At 45.7% G+C, this 17,407-nt stretch overlaps 1 protein-coding gene across 1 annotated transcript; it reads right to left on the bottom strand.

Annotated features, from left to right (window-relative positions):
• Positions 1-569: 569 nt before the first annotated feature.
• Positions 570-16,685, bottom strand: LOC138786667 (zinc finger protein 585A-like). The gene is made up of 4 exons (XM_069963644.1): positions 16,625-16,685; positions 12,566-13,773; positions 5,694-6,003; positions 570-1,784 (listed from the first exon to the last, which is right to left on the bottom strand). Exons 1-4 carry the CDS (start codon positions 16,683-16,685, stop codon positions 664-666), a joined length of 2,700 nt encoding a protein of 899 aa, XP_069819745.1. The 3' UTR covers positions 570-663.
• Positions 16,686-17,407: the final 722 nt, after the last annotated feature.

The raw sequence follows: 17,407 nt of genomic DNA, 5'->3' as shown, positions 1-17,407 counted from the left end.
TCCCTTATCTTCTCCTCTCGGCCTAGACCGCCATGATGCCCTTCTCCAGCCTCCACTCATCTTTGCACAGCTAGACCAACATCTAGGGCTCTGCAGTTTTCCAGCCCCTTCTTACCTCTTACTTCCCATCCATAGTGCCCTACTGTAGTAGTTCCTCATTTATGGCCTACACAGTAATAATCCACCTTTTTGCCTCCACACTTTAATAAAACCTTTTCGGTTCCTCAAGATATCCCATGGCGGCTGCACTAATACACTGTACATAGAGCAGCAGGGACTTCCAATCCTCCCTGCTCCTGTACTGTGTATGCATGGCCACTAACTATGCAGAAGAAGCCGCTGCCCCCACTTAAGTCCTGTGTCATCTGTCACATCATCATAACCCTATATAAAGAAAACAAAATTCCCTGTGTGTTACTTATGGAATAAACCGTTCACTTGCTTTTTCATCTTAAAGTCTGGATGTGCTGCAGTCAATTTTTGCCATAACCCTAGATATTATATATATATCCACATGAGATGGAGGGAGAGGAGACTAATGTTTAGAAGAAACATTTTATTACCAATTAGTGAGAAGTTTGGAGCTGCGGTATATGATATCTGTATTACCGCCAAATCTCCTCTGTACATGGGGAATACATAGCTGAGGTATCTGGATTCCATTTACTTTTTGGAGTGAATGTCTTGATGTTTATTAAGCTCATATTTTCGCGTATAACATTTCCCATATATTTTACGTGTAAATGGCGTCTCTTTTATGTGAATTCTTTCATGAATATTGAGATGTGAGTTCTTAGCAAAACATTCTCCACATTCTGAACATGAAAATGGCTTCTCTCCAGTGTGAGATGTTTGATGTTTAACAAGACTTGATTTGCGAGCAAAACATTTCCAACATTCTGAACACGTATATGGTTTCACCCCTGCGTGGTATCTTTGATGTTTCACAAGACCTGATTTGCGAGCAAAACATTTCCCACATTCGGAACATAAAAATGGCTTCTCCCCTGTGTGAATTATTTGATGTTTAGTCAGTTGTGATTTTTCAATAAAACCTTTTCCACATTCTGAACATGAAAATGGCTTCTCTCCTGTATGAATTCTTTCATGTATAGTGAGATATTTTTTATCGGTATAACATTTTCCACATTCTGAACATGAATATGGCTTTTCCCCTGTGTGAGTTGTTTGATGTTTAATAAGTGTTGCTTTCTCAGTAAAATATTTTCCACATTCTGAACAAGAAAATGGTTTCTCTCCTGTGTGAATGAATTTATGTTTAACAAGATATGCTTTTTTAGCAAAACATTTTCCACATTCTGAACATGAAAATGGCTTCTCTCCTGAGTGAATTAATTTATGTGTAACAACATGCGATTTGTGACCAAAAGATTTCCCACATTCTAAACATGAATATGGCTTCTCCCCTGTGTGAATCACTTTATGTGCAACAAGATGTGCTTTCTGAGTAAAACATTTCCCACATTCTGAACATGAAAATGGCTTCTCTCCTGTATGAATCTTTTTGTGTGTAACAAGATTTGGTTTGCGGGTAAAACATTTACCACATTCTGAACATGAGAATGTCTTCTTCATATTTCCATTAATAAACTGTGATGAAGACTGGACGGGTATAACAGGATCAGATGAAAGATCTTTGCTGTGAGGGTCTGGGGGTATATCTGGTGTAATAGAAGGTTCTTCATATGTATCTTGTGTGATCTGACCATCTGCTGTAATATCTGGAGATATCTGATGTCCCTCTGATCTCCGGGTACACTCAGCTGCCAACAGAAAAGAGATTATTTTTGAGTAATTAGCATAACTATTAGCCGGTCAGACTAATCTACCCTGCTGATGTCTCCCTATTGGGCACGGGGCGCCGAGGATGAGCTTAAAGCGTAACTGTCATTTCAGGGTAATTTTTCTGAAAACATTAAATATCAACAGTACAAGCGATTTTAAGAAACTCTGTAATAGGTTTTATGTACTAAAAGAGTTTCCTTCTGTACTGAAAAAGCAATCTCCCAGCCTCCCCCCTCACATCATAAGCAGCAGGATTTCTGTCTCCATTATGTGGCTATGGAGAGGGGAGGGGCTGTTAGGAGTGAGTGAGCACGGAGCAGTCCTGCACAGCACAACACCCTGCAATCTTCTCTCAGTAAGTTCATAGATAAGCACTGACCTTTCTGACCCCAGAATCCTGCGGTTTAGGTGCCCAGAGAGTGTACAAACAGCTGACCTTCATGTCACCTCTTCCTGCTCCCTCATCTCCCTCGGCCCCTCCCCCCTTCATAGGCTTACAATGGAGAGAGCAGAGCCCGTCTTCACTGGCTTCTCTGTAATGAAGACGTGTTTGCCTGATAATGCACAAATAAGAAGTCAGGGGGGGAGGCTGGGAAATTGCTTCTTGAGTACAGAAAGAGGCTTTTTTGGCTGATGAAACCTATTACAGAGTTTCTTAAAATCGCTTATACTACTGATTTCTGCAATAAAAAAAAGCATTACAGTTACGCTTTAAGTTTCTTACCTTCATCCTCAGCGATGTTCCTGTGCAGTTTGTAGTGTAATCCTGTGTCCGGTAAAGCCGTTTTGAGAACTGGGGCACAGGTGAGACTGGAGAGGAGGGAACAGCTGCAAGGATGACAAGAGAGGGGGGCACAGCTGGAGGGGTGACTGAAGGGGGGAGCACAGCCGGAGGAGTGACGGGAGAGGAGGGCACAGCCGGAGGGGTGACGGGAGAGGAGGGCACAGCCGGAGGGGTGACGGGAGAGGAAGGCACAGCCGGAGGGGTGACGGGAGAGGAAGGCACAGCCGGAGGGGTGACGGGAGAGGAAGGCACAGCCAGAGGGGTAACGGGAGAGAGGAGGGCACAGCCAGAGGGGTGACGGGAGAGGAAGGCACAGCCGGAGGGGTAACAGGAGAGAGGAGGGCACAGCCGGAGGGGTGAGGGGAGCACAGCCGGAGGGATGACAGGAGAGGAGGGCACAGCCGGAGGGCTGACAGGAGAGGAGGGCACAGCCGGAGGGCTGACAGGAGAGGAGGGCACAGCCGGAGGGGTAACAGGAGAGAGGAGGGCACAGCCGGAGGGGTGAGGGGAGCACAGCCGGAGGGGTGACGGGAGAGGGGAGGCACAGCCGGAGGGGTGACGGGAGAGGGGGGCACAGCCGGAGGGATGACGGGAGAGGAGGGCACAGCCGGAGGGGTGAAGGGAGAGGAGGGCACAGCAGGAGGTGTGACACGAGAGGAGGGCACAGCCGGAGGGGTGACGGGAGAGGAGGTCACATCCGGAGGGATGACGGGAGAGGAGGGCACAGCCGGAGGAGTAACGGGAGAGAGGAGGGCACAGCCGGCGGGGTGACGGGAGAGGAAGGCACAGCCGGAGGGCTGACAGGAGAGGAGGGCACAGCCGGAGGGGTAACAGGAGAGAGGAGGGCACAGCCGGAGGGGTGAGGGGAGCACAGCCGGAGGGGTGACGGGAGAGGAGGGCACAACAGGAGGGGTGACGGGAGAGGGGGGGCACAGCCGGAGGGGTGACTGGAGAGGGGAGGCACAGCTGGAGGGGTGACGGGAGAGGGGGGCACAGCCGAGGGGGTGACGGGAGAGGAGGGCACAGCCGGAGGGATGACGGGAGAGGAGGGCACAGCCGGAGGGATGACGGGAGAGGAGGGCACAGCCGGAGGGATGATGGGAGAGGAGGGCACAGCCGGAGGGGTGACGGGAGAGGAGGGCACAGCCGCAGGGATGACGGGAGAGGAGGGCACAGCCGCAGGGATGACGGGAGAGGAGGGCACAGCCGGCAGGGTGACGGGAGAGAGGAGGGCACAGCCGGCAGGGTAACGGGAGAGAGGAAGGCACAGCTGGCGGGGTGACGGGAGAGAGGAGGGCACAGCCGGCGGGGTGACGGGAGAGGGGGGCACAGCCGGAGGGATGACGGGAGAGGGGGGCACAGCCGGAGGAGGGGTGACGGGAGAGAAGAGGGCACAGCCGGAGGAGGGGTGACAGGAGAGAAGACGGCACAGCTGGAGGGGTGACGGGAGAGGAGGGCACAGCCGAAAGGAATGACGGGAGAGGAGGGCACAGCCGGAGGAGGGGTGACAGGAGAGAAGAGGGCACAGCCGGAGGAGGGGTGACGGGAGAGAAGAGGGCACAGCCGGAGGGGTGACGGGAGAGGGGGGCACAGCCGGAGGGGTGACGGGAGAGGAGGGCACAGCAGGAGGGGTGGCGAGAGAGGGGAGGCACAGCCGGAGGGGTGAAGAGAGCATTGCTGGAGCTGGTTTGTGAAAGTGTCAAAGACAAAGGCCCTGTCATGTAGGTCAGTCAAAGCTAAATGACAGGGCCCGGGTGACTGTGAATGTGAAAAGTGTGCGTAGCTGCAGACAGTAAGAAAACTAAAATGGCAGGATGTGCCTCCTTACCTGTGGTCTATGTGGGCGGCACCCTGGCTGGTGTGTACATGACATCGCTGAAGAAGTCGCCAGGGTTCTCTGGCTCCTCCCCCTAACACAGTACCTGTCCGGGCAGCCGGCAGTGACACAGGGTGGAGCCGCAGGATGGGTCTGTAAGGGTCCACACTTGCTGAAAGCTCTCCAGGCCACCACACAGGCAGAGGTCATATACTGCCACTGCTAGGGGGTCTCCCTAAGCCAACTGGCACTTAAATGTGTGTAGTGTATAAACTTTAGGTATATAGTTCTGTATATAATATAGTCACTGCTGGTATATATAATTATGTATATAATAAAGTTACTGCTACTATATAGTTATGTATATAATATAGTCACTGCTGGTATATAGTTCTGTATATAATATAGTCACTGCTGGTATATAGTTATGTATATAATATAGTCACTGCTGGTATATAGTTATGTATATAATATAGTCACTGCTGGTATATAGTTATGTATATAATATAGTCACTGCTGGTATATAGTTATGTATATAATATAGTCACTGCTGGTATATAGTTTTGTGTGCATTATATTCAATGCTGGTATATAGTTATGTTTTCCACTCAGCCACCAGAAAAGCTACGTTATTTCAATGCCTTAAAAATTACATTTCTTGCAGATGAAAGCATCCCCCAGGTGCTGGATTGATATAACCCAAGGAAGTATCAGAGCTTCTGTTTATCTTAAAGTGAGCCTGTCCGAAAACACAGGAGTAATTCAGGCCATGACTAGGAAGAGATTCTCATCGGGATTCCCAGCACAACTTTTCTTTATTAATAGCCATTCCCATCGGAGAAATATAAGTAATATGCAAATAAGTCTCAAGTGCCCAGGGGGCGTTCCCTAAATAAGCAAGAGCCCAGTTAACTTCAACCCCTATCCTCTTAATGGGCTGGACTTACCTGGGCTCTTGCCATCATCAAGCAGCCAGCAGAAGGCGGTAGGGCACAAACTAGGACACTACTAATGGGGGAGACATGATAATGTGGAGGGCACAGAAGGGGAGTAATAGTGTGGGGGTCACAGAAGGGGAGTAACAGAGTGAGAGTCAGACAGTAACCTGATAGAAGTCTAATATTAGTTATTGGTATTAGGGCCCACAACAGTAGTGACAGCAGATATCGGCCTCATCCACATAGATGTATTTCATATCCATATTTAGATGCACAGTGTGTGTTATCTCCTATAATGGGGTCACTGTATGGGGGGATATACAGCAGAGAAGACTGACAGGACACTTACCTATAGTGATGTCCTCCCTATACTGCTCATCACTGCTGTCATCTGTCTCTTCTTCCTCTTCTTTTACCCTTATGCCTTCATTATACTGCTCATCACTGCTGTCATCTGTCTCTTCTTCCTCTTCTTTTACCCTTATGCCTTCATTATACTGCTCATCACTGCTGTCATCTGTCTGCTCCTCTTCTTCCTTTACTATTTGGTCTGTGGGATTGATAGAGTTCAGATTGTTCCCTGTAGTGATGTCCTCCTTATACTGCTCATCACTGTCGAAATCTGTCTCTGTAGCATTAATATTGTTCCCATCTTCCTCCTGATTCATAAGATGTGAGAGAAATATTGTAAAAGTCATCAGACAGGAGGAGAAGTCAGGTGGGATGTACAGATCATAGGGAACATCTCCATCTACCTGATCCTGATCCTGTGGGAGAAGAGGACGGGGACATCTCTCTGGTGCTGTTCTCTTACTGGATCTGACTGGAGGGAACACATACAGAGACTGAATTCATTCTTTCCATCCAGATAATACAGAGAGGAGGTGTGTATATAGTCCTGTCTATTACCTGCTGATGGGAGGGGCTGCTGATCCTCCAGCATCACATCCTTGTACTGATCCTTGTGTCCTTCTACATACTCCCACTCCTCCATGGAGAAATAGACCGCCACGTCCTGACACCTTATAGGAACCTGACACACACAATGATCACACAGTCATCCCCCCCACCCCTCCAGTGGTGTTACTGTATAATGTCCCAGCATTCCCAGCAGCCACAGTCTCACCTCTCCACTCAGCAGCTCCACCATCTTGTTGGTGACTTCTAGGATCTTCTCTTCCTCCATTTCCTCATGTATCAGGGGCCCCGGGATTGGGCTCAGGGTTCTTCCCCATCCTTCACCCCCAGGGGCCCCACAGCGCCCACTAGAGGACTTCTTCACTACTGTGTAATCCTGTGTATGGAGAGACACATTACTATCACTCCATCCATTCCCAGAATCCCTCACCTCTCCAGTCCTATCCATCTGTTATTCCATAGATAAGAATGATGTCATGATGACATCACTCCCAGAATCCCTCACCTCTCCAGTCCTATCCATCTGTTATTCCATAGATAAGAATGATGTCATGATGACATCACTCCCAGAATCCCTCACCTCTCCAGTCCTATCCATCTGTTATTCCATAGATAAGAATGATGTCATGATGACATCACTCCCAGAATCCCTCACCTCCCCAGTAAGCAGGAAGAGTATGTGTAGGGTGAGGGTTATTATCCTGTCGGCCATCTTGTCTCTGTCTCTCTCCATGGTTGATGGGTCGGTCTCTTATATAGAAGATATCAGCAGAGGATCCTGGAGGGAAGAGGAGGAGACAATGTAATGCGGCTCTAGATTCCTGGAGATAGAAATATACATGGACAGGAGGGGATATGGGGGAACATGGGAGGAGACAATGTAAAAAACACACACAATCCTATATAAATCTTCCAGTTACAGGAGACACAGCGGAGATATCGGTATATATATTACTATAGAGCATCATGTGACGTATTTGCTGCCATCACCGGTGAGGCTTTTGTTGTCGTGTTATTGAGGTAAATGGAAAATAATGGGGACCATGGTAGGGTGAGGTTCTATTACAGGGAGCGATAATCTGCTGGTTATCATGTGAAATTAGCAGCTCATCGCTCTGTGTAATAAGAACAATGGGGGAGATTTATCAAACATGGTGTAAAGTGAAACTGGCTCTGTGGCCCCTAGCAACCAATCAGATTCCACCTTTCATTTTCCAAAGAGTCTGTGAGGTATGAAAGGTGGAATCTGATTGGTTGCTAGGGGCCACAGAGCCAGTTTCACTTTACACCATGTTTGATAAATCTCCCCCATAGATCATTGGCTGATTGCACGGCCAATGAATCTGTAGAGACGTCCAGGCCAGTGATTGGCTGAGCTGCCTGTCGCTTCAGAGAATGGTTCAACAGCTGTACTGTACCTCCACCTGCAGAGCTGTGTGCTTCCTCTGTGCTTCCAGGACCTGCCATGATGTCACAGTCATGTGATCAGTCACATGGAGGAGGAGGAGTCACATGATCAGGGGCTGCTGCTCAGTGCATGCAGGACTCTGCTGTGCTGGATAAGCTGAAGTGATGTGTATGCAGCAGAGCTGTGTGTGTGTGATGTGTGTGGAGCAGAGCTGTGTATGTGTGTGTTTTATATGCCTGCAGCAGAGCCCTGTGTGTAATGTACATGTAGCTGAGCTGTATATGTGTGTGATGTACATGTAGCTGAGCTGTATGTGTGTAATGTACATGTAGCTGAGCTGTATATGTGTAATGTACATGTAGCTGAGCTGTATATGTGTAATGTACATGTAGCTGAGCTGTATATGTGTGTAATGTACATGTAGCTGAGCTGTATATGTGTGTATGTACATGTAGCTGAGCTGTATGTGTGTAATGTACATGTAGCTGAGCTGTATGTGTGTAATGTACATGTAGCTGAGCTGTATATATGTGTAATGTACATGTAGCTGAGCTGTATGTGTGTAATGTACATGTAGCTGAGCTGTATATGTGTGTAATGTACATGTAGCTGAGTTGTATGTGTGTAATGTACATGTAGCTGAGCTGTATGTGTGTAATGTACATGTAGCTGAGCCGTATATGTGTAATGTACATGTAGCTGAGCTGTATGTGTGTAATGTACATGTAGCTGAGCTGTATATGTGTAATGTACATGTAGCTGAGCTGTATATATGTAATGTACATGTAGCTGAGCTGTATGTGTGTGTAATGTACATGTAGCTGAGCTGTATGTGTGTAATGTACATGTAGCTGAGCTGTATATGTGTGTAATGTACATGTAGCTGAGCTGTATGTGTGTAATGTACATGTAGCTGAGCTGTATATGTGTGTAATGTACATGTAGCTGAGCTGTATATATGTGTAATGTACATGTAGCTGAGCTGTATGTGTGTAATGTACATGTAGCTGAGCTGTATGTGTGTAATGTACATGTAGCTGAGCTGTATATATGTGTAATGTACATGTAGCTGAGCTGTATATATGTGTGTAATGTACATGTAGCTGAGCTGTATATGTGTAATGTACATGTAGCTAAGCTGTATGTGTGTAATGTACATGTAGCTGAGCTGTATATGTAATGTACATGTAGCTGAGCTGTATATATGTGTGTAATGTACATGTAGCTGAGCTGTATATGTGTAATGTACATGTAGCTAAGCTGTATGTGTGTAATGTACATGTAGCTGAGCTGTATGTGTGTAATGTACATGTAGCTGAGCTGTATATGTGTAATGTACATGTAGCTGAGCTGTATATGTGTAATGTACATGTAGCTGAGCTGTATATGTGTGTAATGTACATGTAGCTGAGCTGTATATGTGTGTAATGTACATGTAGCTGAGCTGTATATGTGTAATGTACATGTAGCTGAGCTGTATATATGTGTAATGTACATGTAGCTGAGCTGTATGTGTGTAATGTACATGTAGCTGAGCTGTATATGTGTGTAATGTACATGTAGCTGAGCTGTATATGTGTGTAATGTACATGTAGCTGAGCTGTATATGTGTAATGTACATGTAGCTGAGCTGTATATGTGTAATGTACATGTAGCTGAGCTGTATAGGTGTGTAATGTACATGTAGCTGAGCTGTATGTGTGTAATGTACATGTAGCTGAGCTGTATATATGTGTGTAATGTACATGTAGCTGAGCTGTATATGTGTAATGTACATGTAGCTGAGCTGTATGTGTGTAATGTACATGTAGCTGAGCTGTATATGTGTGTAATGTACATGTAGCTGAGCTGTATATGTGTAATGTACATGTAGCTGAGCTGTATATGTGTAATGTACATGTAGCTGAGCTGTATATGTGTAATGTACATGTAGCTGAGCTGTATATGTGTAATGTACATGTAGCTGAGCTGTATATATGTGTAATGTACATGTAGCTGAGCTGTATATGTATAATGTACATGTAGCTGAGCTGTATATATGTATAATGTACATGTAGCTGAGCTGTATATGTGTAATGTACATGTAGCTGAGCTGTATATATGTGTAATGTACATGTAGCTGTGCTGTATATGTGTAATGTACATGTAGCTGAGCTGTATGTGTGTAATGTACATGTAGCTGAGCTGTATATGTGTAATGTACATGTAGCTGAGCTGTATGTGGTCACATTATTATGAGCATGTTATGATTCCTACTCTTGGTGTTGGCAGTGTGATGTGTTGACTAAAATGACTGTATCTGCTGATCGGTAAAGGGTCTTCTCCGATGAGTCGCGGTTTCTGCTCCATAGAACGGGTGGACGTTGTTGTGTTAGGAGAGAAATATCTGAGAACAATCACCCTGCAGCCATTGCTGGAAGAACACAAGCTGGTGGGAGTAGTGTTATGGTCGGGGTTTGTTCTTGTGATGTTCTCTGGGCCTCTCATCCATGTGGGGGCGCTCTCATACGACCCGGTTATTAATCCATCCCTGCATATCACATGCTGATTGTCTTCGATACAAATGTATAAAATAATCCTGAAATCATGCAGTTTTCATTTTGGCCGCTAGGCCTTAAAGGAGAAGTCCTGAGAACATTTTTATTAAAGTATTGTATTGCCCCCAAAAGTTATACAAATCCCCAGTATACACTTATTACGGGAAATGCTTATAAAGTGCTTCTTACCTGCACTTACTACGGCATCAAGGCTTCACTTCCTGGATAACATGGTGATGTCACTTCCTGGTTAACATGGTGATGTCACTTTCTGGATAACATTGTGATGTCACTTCCTGGATAACATGGTGATGTCATGACCCGACTCCCAGAGCTGTGTGGGCTGTGGCTGCTGGAGAGGATGATTGGGATGCTCAGTGTCCCTCCAGTGCCCTGTGTCCCTCAGTGTTCCCCTCTGCCATCATCCTCTCCAGCAGCCACAGCCCACACAGCTCTGGGAGTCGGGTCATGACATCACCATGTTATCCAGGAAGTGACATCACCATGTTATCCAGAAAGTGACATCACCAGGTTATCCAGGAAGTGACATCACCAGGATATCCAGGAAGTGACATCACCACGTGATCCAGGAAGTAAAGCCTTGATGCAGTAGTAAGTGCAGGGAAAAAATCCCTTTATAAGCATTTCCTGTAATAAGTGTATATTGGGGTAATACAATACTTTAATAAAAATTTTCTACGGACTTCTCCTTTAAACTAAGCTGAGACTTAGTTGCTCTGTACAGGTCATTTCCCAGCACTGCCCTCCTTATCATCACAGATAGGAGTACGGAAAGCAGTGACACACCAGTATATAGATCACAGAGGGGCACACAATGGCTGCTGCTCCCAGGACAGTATCCCCCATCCTGTAGAATGACCTCTATAAAGGTCACTGAAAATGCTCACAAACGTGTCCTATACCAAGAACAGGGTCTGGAGACGTTCATTGTGTCTATGTCCATGAGACTTGCCATAAAGCATGTCACTAAATGCTGTTAATAACTGTTTAGGCAAGATGGTCGCCCCCATAATAAAAAACTACTCCACTGTCTTGTTACTTCCGCAGATGAGAGGTGGAAGGGCGGTTTCGACAGCCTGCAATGCCTCCAGTGCCCGTAACATGCTCCTGCCCCTCTCATCTGTGTAAGTATCAGTACAGACAGGCAAAGGCAGGAAGTGAACCAGACCAGATTCCAGTTGGAACGGGAAACTCCACCATTGATTCTTTGCACAAAGTTTGCTTATTCTCCGCTATGTGTATATGCTGAATCCGTCTAGTGAGTGTGGAGTATGTGTGTGAAGCAGAGCTGTGTGTGATGTGTGTGGAGCAGAGCTGTCTGTGTGTGATGTGTGGAGTATGTGTGACTGTGGTGACCGTGTGTAGTAAAGGGGGATTCCTGCTGCAGCTTGGTGCCCCCCATTCGTAGTGTTTGGGATATACTGCAGGAGAGCGGCCATATAGAGGGTCTGTTCCACATTACAAGTTAAACGTTTTATCGTGCACAAGTGAACCAAACACTCTGACGTGGTTTATGGTCAAAGTTGATCTTATTTATTCAAAGATGGCGGCCAGCATATATATGTATCCTGGAGGATTGCAGTATATATATCCTGGGGGCGGCAGTATATATATATATCCTGAAGTATAAAAAGAGTTACGTGCGTAGCAGAAGTGTTACTTAATGACGCTTTAAAGACTGTTTAGAAGCACAGCGCCATATTGTAATTGCTTCTCTAAGTATCATGACATCCTTTTTTTTCTAATTCCTTTATTTTTTTTTCCATAAAAAATTCAATACAAAAGATCACAATAACATGACATTCTTAACAACAGAACCTGAGATAAGTCACAGATACATCACACTGGCGTCAGCGATCGCTGTGGATCGTAGATATAATCGCTTACATCTTGGCTGTTGGTTTCCATGCTGCTCTGCCTGTTTTATTACACAGCTCGCCAAGTGGCCAGAGATGGAACTGCAGTGTCTCCTGGTTCTCACATCCACATGTATGGTGCCGCTAGTGTTTCCTGACCTGTCTCCGGTATACCTCACAATCCGTAGAGGTGAATGGGGGCAGAACATGTGCCGCGCGCACAACAATACACCAAATGTCACTGTGCCAGGAGAGGGGAATGGTGAGGAGCTCTGCCATCTGGATTTGCCAATAGTCTTTCCTGATGGAGCAGCGTGCAACCGTTCCACTCTCTCGGCGCAGTGCGATCGCTTCACATGATCCGCTGTGTCATCTCTGCCAGCAGCCCAGCAAAGTTAAAGAAGTAATTGAGTAATTGACAACCCCTTTAAGCTAGAACATAGACTGTGGAGGTAAAAAAAAAAATTTAAACTGAAAATCATTTCTGCCTTTTGTGAATTATTAGATGTGTAACAAGTCTTGACTTCAGCGCAAAACATTTTCCACATTCTGGACATGAAAATGGCTTCTCTCCTTTGTGAGTGATTTCATGTTTTTTTAGAGATGATTTCTCAGTAAAACATTTTCCACATTCTAAACATGAAAATGGCTTCTCTCCAGTGTGGGTTCTTTTATGTATAGTGAGATGTGATTTCAAAGTAAAACATTTGCCACATTCTGAACATGAAAATGGCTTATCTCCAGTATGGTTTTTTTTATGTATAGTAAGCTGTGATTTCAAAGTAAAACATTTGCTACACTCTGAACACGAAAATGGCTTCTCCCCTGTGTGAATTCTTTGATGTTTAACACAATCAAATTTCTCAGTAAAACATTTCCCGCATTCTGAACATAAAAACGGCTTATCCCCTGTGTGACGTCTCTGATGTATAACAAGATCCGGTTTCCGAATAAAACATTTTCCGCATTCTAAACACGAAAATGGCTTCTCCCCTGTGTGACCTCTCTGATGTATAACAAGATCCGATTTCTGAATGAAACATTTTCTGCATTCTAAACACGAAAATGGCTTCTCCCCTGTGTGAATTTGCAGATGTTTAACAAGAACTGATTTCTGTCTAAAGCATTTTCCACATTCTGGACATGAAAATGGCTTCTCCCCTGTGTGAATTTTCTGATGTTTAAAAAGATCCGATTTCTGAATAAAACATTTCCCACATTCTGAACATGAAAATGGCTTCTCCCCTGTGTGAATTTGCTGATGCTTAACGAGAACTGATTTCTCACTAAAGCATTTTCCACATTCTGAACATGAAAATGGCTTTTCCCCTGTGTGAATTCGCAGATGTTTAACAAGATTTGATTTCTGGGAAAAAAAATGTCCGCATTCAAAACACAAAAATGGCTTCTCTCCTGTGTGAGTTCTCTGATGTTTAACAAGAACTGATTTGTGAGTAAAACATTTCCCACATTCTAAACATGAATAGGGCCTCTTCTTATTTTGCTTAATAAACTGAGAAGAATCAGTAGATGGGACTTGTATAATAGGATGAGATGAAAGATCTTTGCTGTGAGGGGCTGGGATATCTAGGGTAATAGAATGCTCTCCATATGTATCTTGTGTGATCTGACCATCTGCTGTAATATCAGGAGATATCTGATGTCCCTCTGATCTCCGGGTACACTCATCTGCCAAGAAGAAAACAGATTTTTGTGTAATAACCTTAAACAAACAGGTTGTGTAATAACCTTAAACATACAGTGTATAAATATATAAATACATATTAATGACCTTGTAGAGAGATTACAGAGTAGAATTATAATAATTGTAATTGATACTGAGCTCTGTAAGGAAATCAGCAGAAAGGAAGAGAATATAATATTACAGAGGGATTTGATTAAGCTGGAGGCTGGGGCAGAGGTATCTGATGAGGCTAGGGCAGAGGTATATGATGAAGCTAGAGGCTGGGGCAGAGGTATCTGATGAAGCTGGAGGCTGGGGCAGAGGTATCTGATGAAGCTGGAGGCGGGGGCAGAGGTATCTGATGAAGCTGGAGGCTGGGGCAGAGGGATGACAAATTAGGTTTAATGTGGATACATGTAAAGTTATAGGCTATGCTGAGGCAATAAATGTATGACTATATGCTAAGTAATAACACACTGGGTAACACTATCACTAAGAAGGACTGCCAGGTATTGGTGGGCAGTAACCCCAACTTCATCGACTAATGTTTTCTTTTCACTTCAGCACAAAACTGCAACATATTAAAAGCGTGAAAAAAGTTTTCGTGGGAGGAGCTGGTCATTGTTCCCTGTATACCCCTGCTCCTTCCTTATTGCCCTGTATCCCTCCAGGATAGTTAGAGCTATTGTTCCAACACAAGGGCTGTGCAGCGGAGGAGTCTAGATGAGAATGGTGTCAGAGAGAAGCAAGAGAGGTGAGTACACCATGTAACTGCATCGTTACTGTCCTGGTGCAACAATCACGGCAGTGGAGGCGGCTTTGTGTGCCCTGTAATAGTGAGATACAAAATGTCCATACTGTGCGACACACAATACACAGGTCTGGAATTGTGGCCCGAGAAAAGGTGCAGAAGCCTCAACTTTACAGACATAAATGTTGGCTATAGTTTAAAAAAAAAAAAGTGCACAAAGCAAACAGTAGAAGAGTGGAAGTGCGTGATCTGGAGGAACGAGATGAATGAGTTCTAATGGGTGCAAATTAAAGATGAGCGAAACTCAAGCATGAGAAACCAGCATGGATCCTAATCAACTCGAGCATGAGAGACTAGCATGGATCCTAATCAACTCGAGCATGAGAGACCAGCATGGATCCTAATCAACTCGAGCATGAGACCAGCATGGATTCTAATCAACTCGAGCATGAGACCAGCATGGATTCTAATCAACTCGAGTATGCTGAGAGATCAGCATGGATCCTAATCAACTCGAGTATGACGAGAGATCAGCATGGATCCTAATCAACTCGAGTATGAGAGTCCAGCATGGATCCTAATCAACTTGAGCATGAGAAACCAGCATGGATCCTAATCAGGGATGGTCCGAACCTGCCGAGGCTCGGCAGATTCCCCCTGTCTGCCCGCTCCGTGGAGCGGGCGGATCCAGCGGGAGGACCGCCTGGAAAACTGGGATATAGCCATAGGCTGTATCCCAGTTTTCCAGGCGGTCCTCCCGCTGGATCCGCCCGCTCCACGGAGCGGGCAGACAGCGGGAATCATTACCGAGGGTTCAGGTTCATACAAACCCGAACCGAACTCGGTTTGGACCATCCCTAATCAACCCGAGTTTGAGAGACCAGCATGGATCCTAATCAACTCGAGAATGAGAGACCAGGACGGATCCTAATCAACTCGAGCATGACGAGAGACCAGCATGGATCCTAATCAACTCGAGAATGAGAGACCAGCATGGATCCTAATCAACTCGAGTATGAGAGACCAGCATGGATCCTAATCAACTCGAGTATGAAAGACCAGCACGGATCCTAATCAACTCAAGCATGACGAGAGACCAGCATGGATCCTAATCAACTCGAGAATGAGAGACCAGCATGGATCCTAATCAACTCGAGTATGAGAGTCCAGCATGGATCCCAATCAACTCGAGCATGAGAAACCAGCATGGATCCTAATCAACCCGAGTTTGAGAGACCAGCATGGATCCCAATCAACTCGAGCATGAGAGACCAGCATGGATCCTAATCAACTCGAATATGAGAGACCAGCATGGATCCTAATCAACTCGAGCATGAGAGACCAGCATGGATCCTAATCAACTCGAATATGAGAGACCAGCATGGATCCTAATCAACTCGAATATGAGAGACCAGCATGGATCCTAATCAACTCGAGCATGAGAGACCAGCATGGATCCTAATCAACTCGAATATGAGAGACCAGCATGGATCCTAATCAACTCGAGCATGAGAGACCAGCATGGATCCTAATCAACTCGAGCATGAGAGACCAGCATGGATCCTAATCAACTCAAGCATGCCGAGAGACCAGCATCCCCCGCCCCCGCAGTCCCCAAACCTCAACCCAATGGAATCCCTGTGGGTAGAGTCGAAGTAGAAGCTGTATTCGTACCGAAGTGCCTCATTCGACCAGTATATACCAACCCTGGGAACGTGTATTAGAGACCTGGGATCAGCTTTTGGTCGAGATGTGCTTGAATCGGATCGAGAGCATGCCCCGAAGGATCATACCCAAAATCGTTTCCCATATTACACAGAGCGATAGTCCTTAGGTACAATTGTTACTACGATCGGTTACGGCATTTGATCCCAGCAAATGAAGGGATGATGTGGAATCACACTGAAGATTAGCGATGATTTTGGGTTCAGCTTTAAACGCCCGATCAACGAAGGACAAAAGATTTTTCAATTGTTGCCTTCAATTACGCAAACAATTAACGTTTAAATTCGAACAATATATCGATTTCTCGCACGATAATCGTCCGGGATAATAGGGACCTTCTATTTCCTTAACATTCTCCTTCCCTATACACACAGTAATACCTTGGAACATGTACAGTCTAGACACCATGGTAACTATGGTAACCTGCATCATGCATGTCATGCTTTCGTTCTCTTCCTCTTCTCACTCTCCTTCCCCCCTTATGCTTTTCCTTTATCTTGTATTAGCTTTTCTTCTTTTTTATGTTTTTCTTCCCTTTTCTGTTTTGCTCCCCTTTTTTCTGCTTTCCTCTCCTTCTCTTTACACTCCTAATCCTCACTTCCCTCACTCTGTTTTTTTCCCCCTTTTTTTCGCTGTTAGTCTATCTTCATTCCCTCCTTCTATAGTATATGGCCTTACATTCCCTTTTACTGCTCGTCATACACAAAGCACATGTTCCTTTACTCCTACAGCATCCCCACTAGTCTGCCCTCTTTTCTTGCCCACACTGCACCTTAGGACGCCCACGCGCATGCGCGGCATGACGCGACTTGGATAGTCACGTGACCGGCCTCTTTGGATCACATGACTGTACACCTCTTCGCCCCCAGACATGACGCAGTACGGCCACTGCCGTCATGTGACCAGTCGGCCCCAGTATCACGTGACTCCCCTTCATCCGCCCCACACATGACGTCCATATCACGTGACTCGCTCGTATGCGGTCATGTGATCTCGCCTGCGTGACTCGCAAGCGGTCATGTGATCTCGCCCGCCTCCATTTAGTCCGTCCGGCGGTGCCTTGCACACACTCCACCGACCCTTCTCCCTGCATACAGCACATGAGGTAAGAGCGAGGCTCTATTTCCTTAGGACATCGCTCCTCCCTACAGCCTAGCATGCTT

Source organism: Dendropsophus ebraccatus, chromosome 3 (genome assembly GCF_027789765.1).
Source record: "Dendropsophus ebraccatus isolate aDenEbr1 chromosome 3, aDenEbr1.pat, whole genome shotgun sequence".
NCBI classification, from domain to species: domain Eukaryota; kingdom Metazoa; phylum Chordata; class Amphibia; order Anura; family Hylidae; genus Dendropsophus; species Dendropsophus ebraccatus.
The sequence above is the reverse complement of the archived record's forward strand: the minus strand, read 5'-3'. Positions and strand labels throughout refer to the sequence as shown.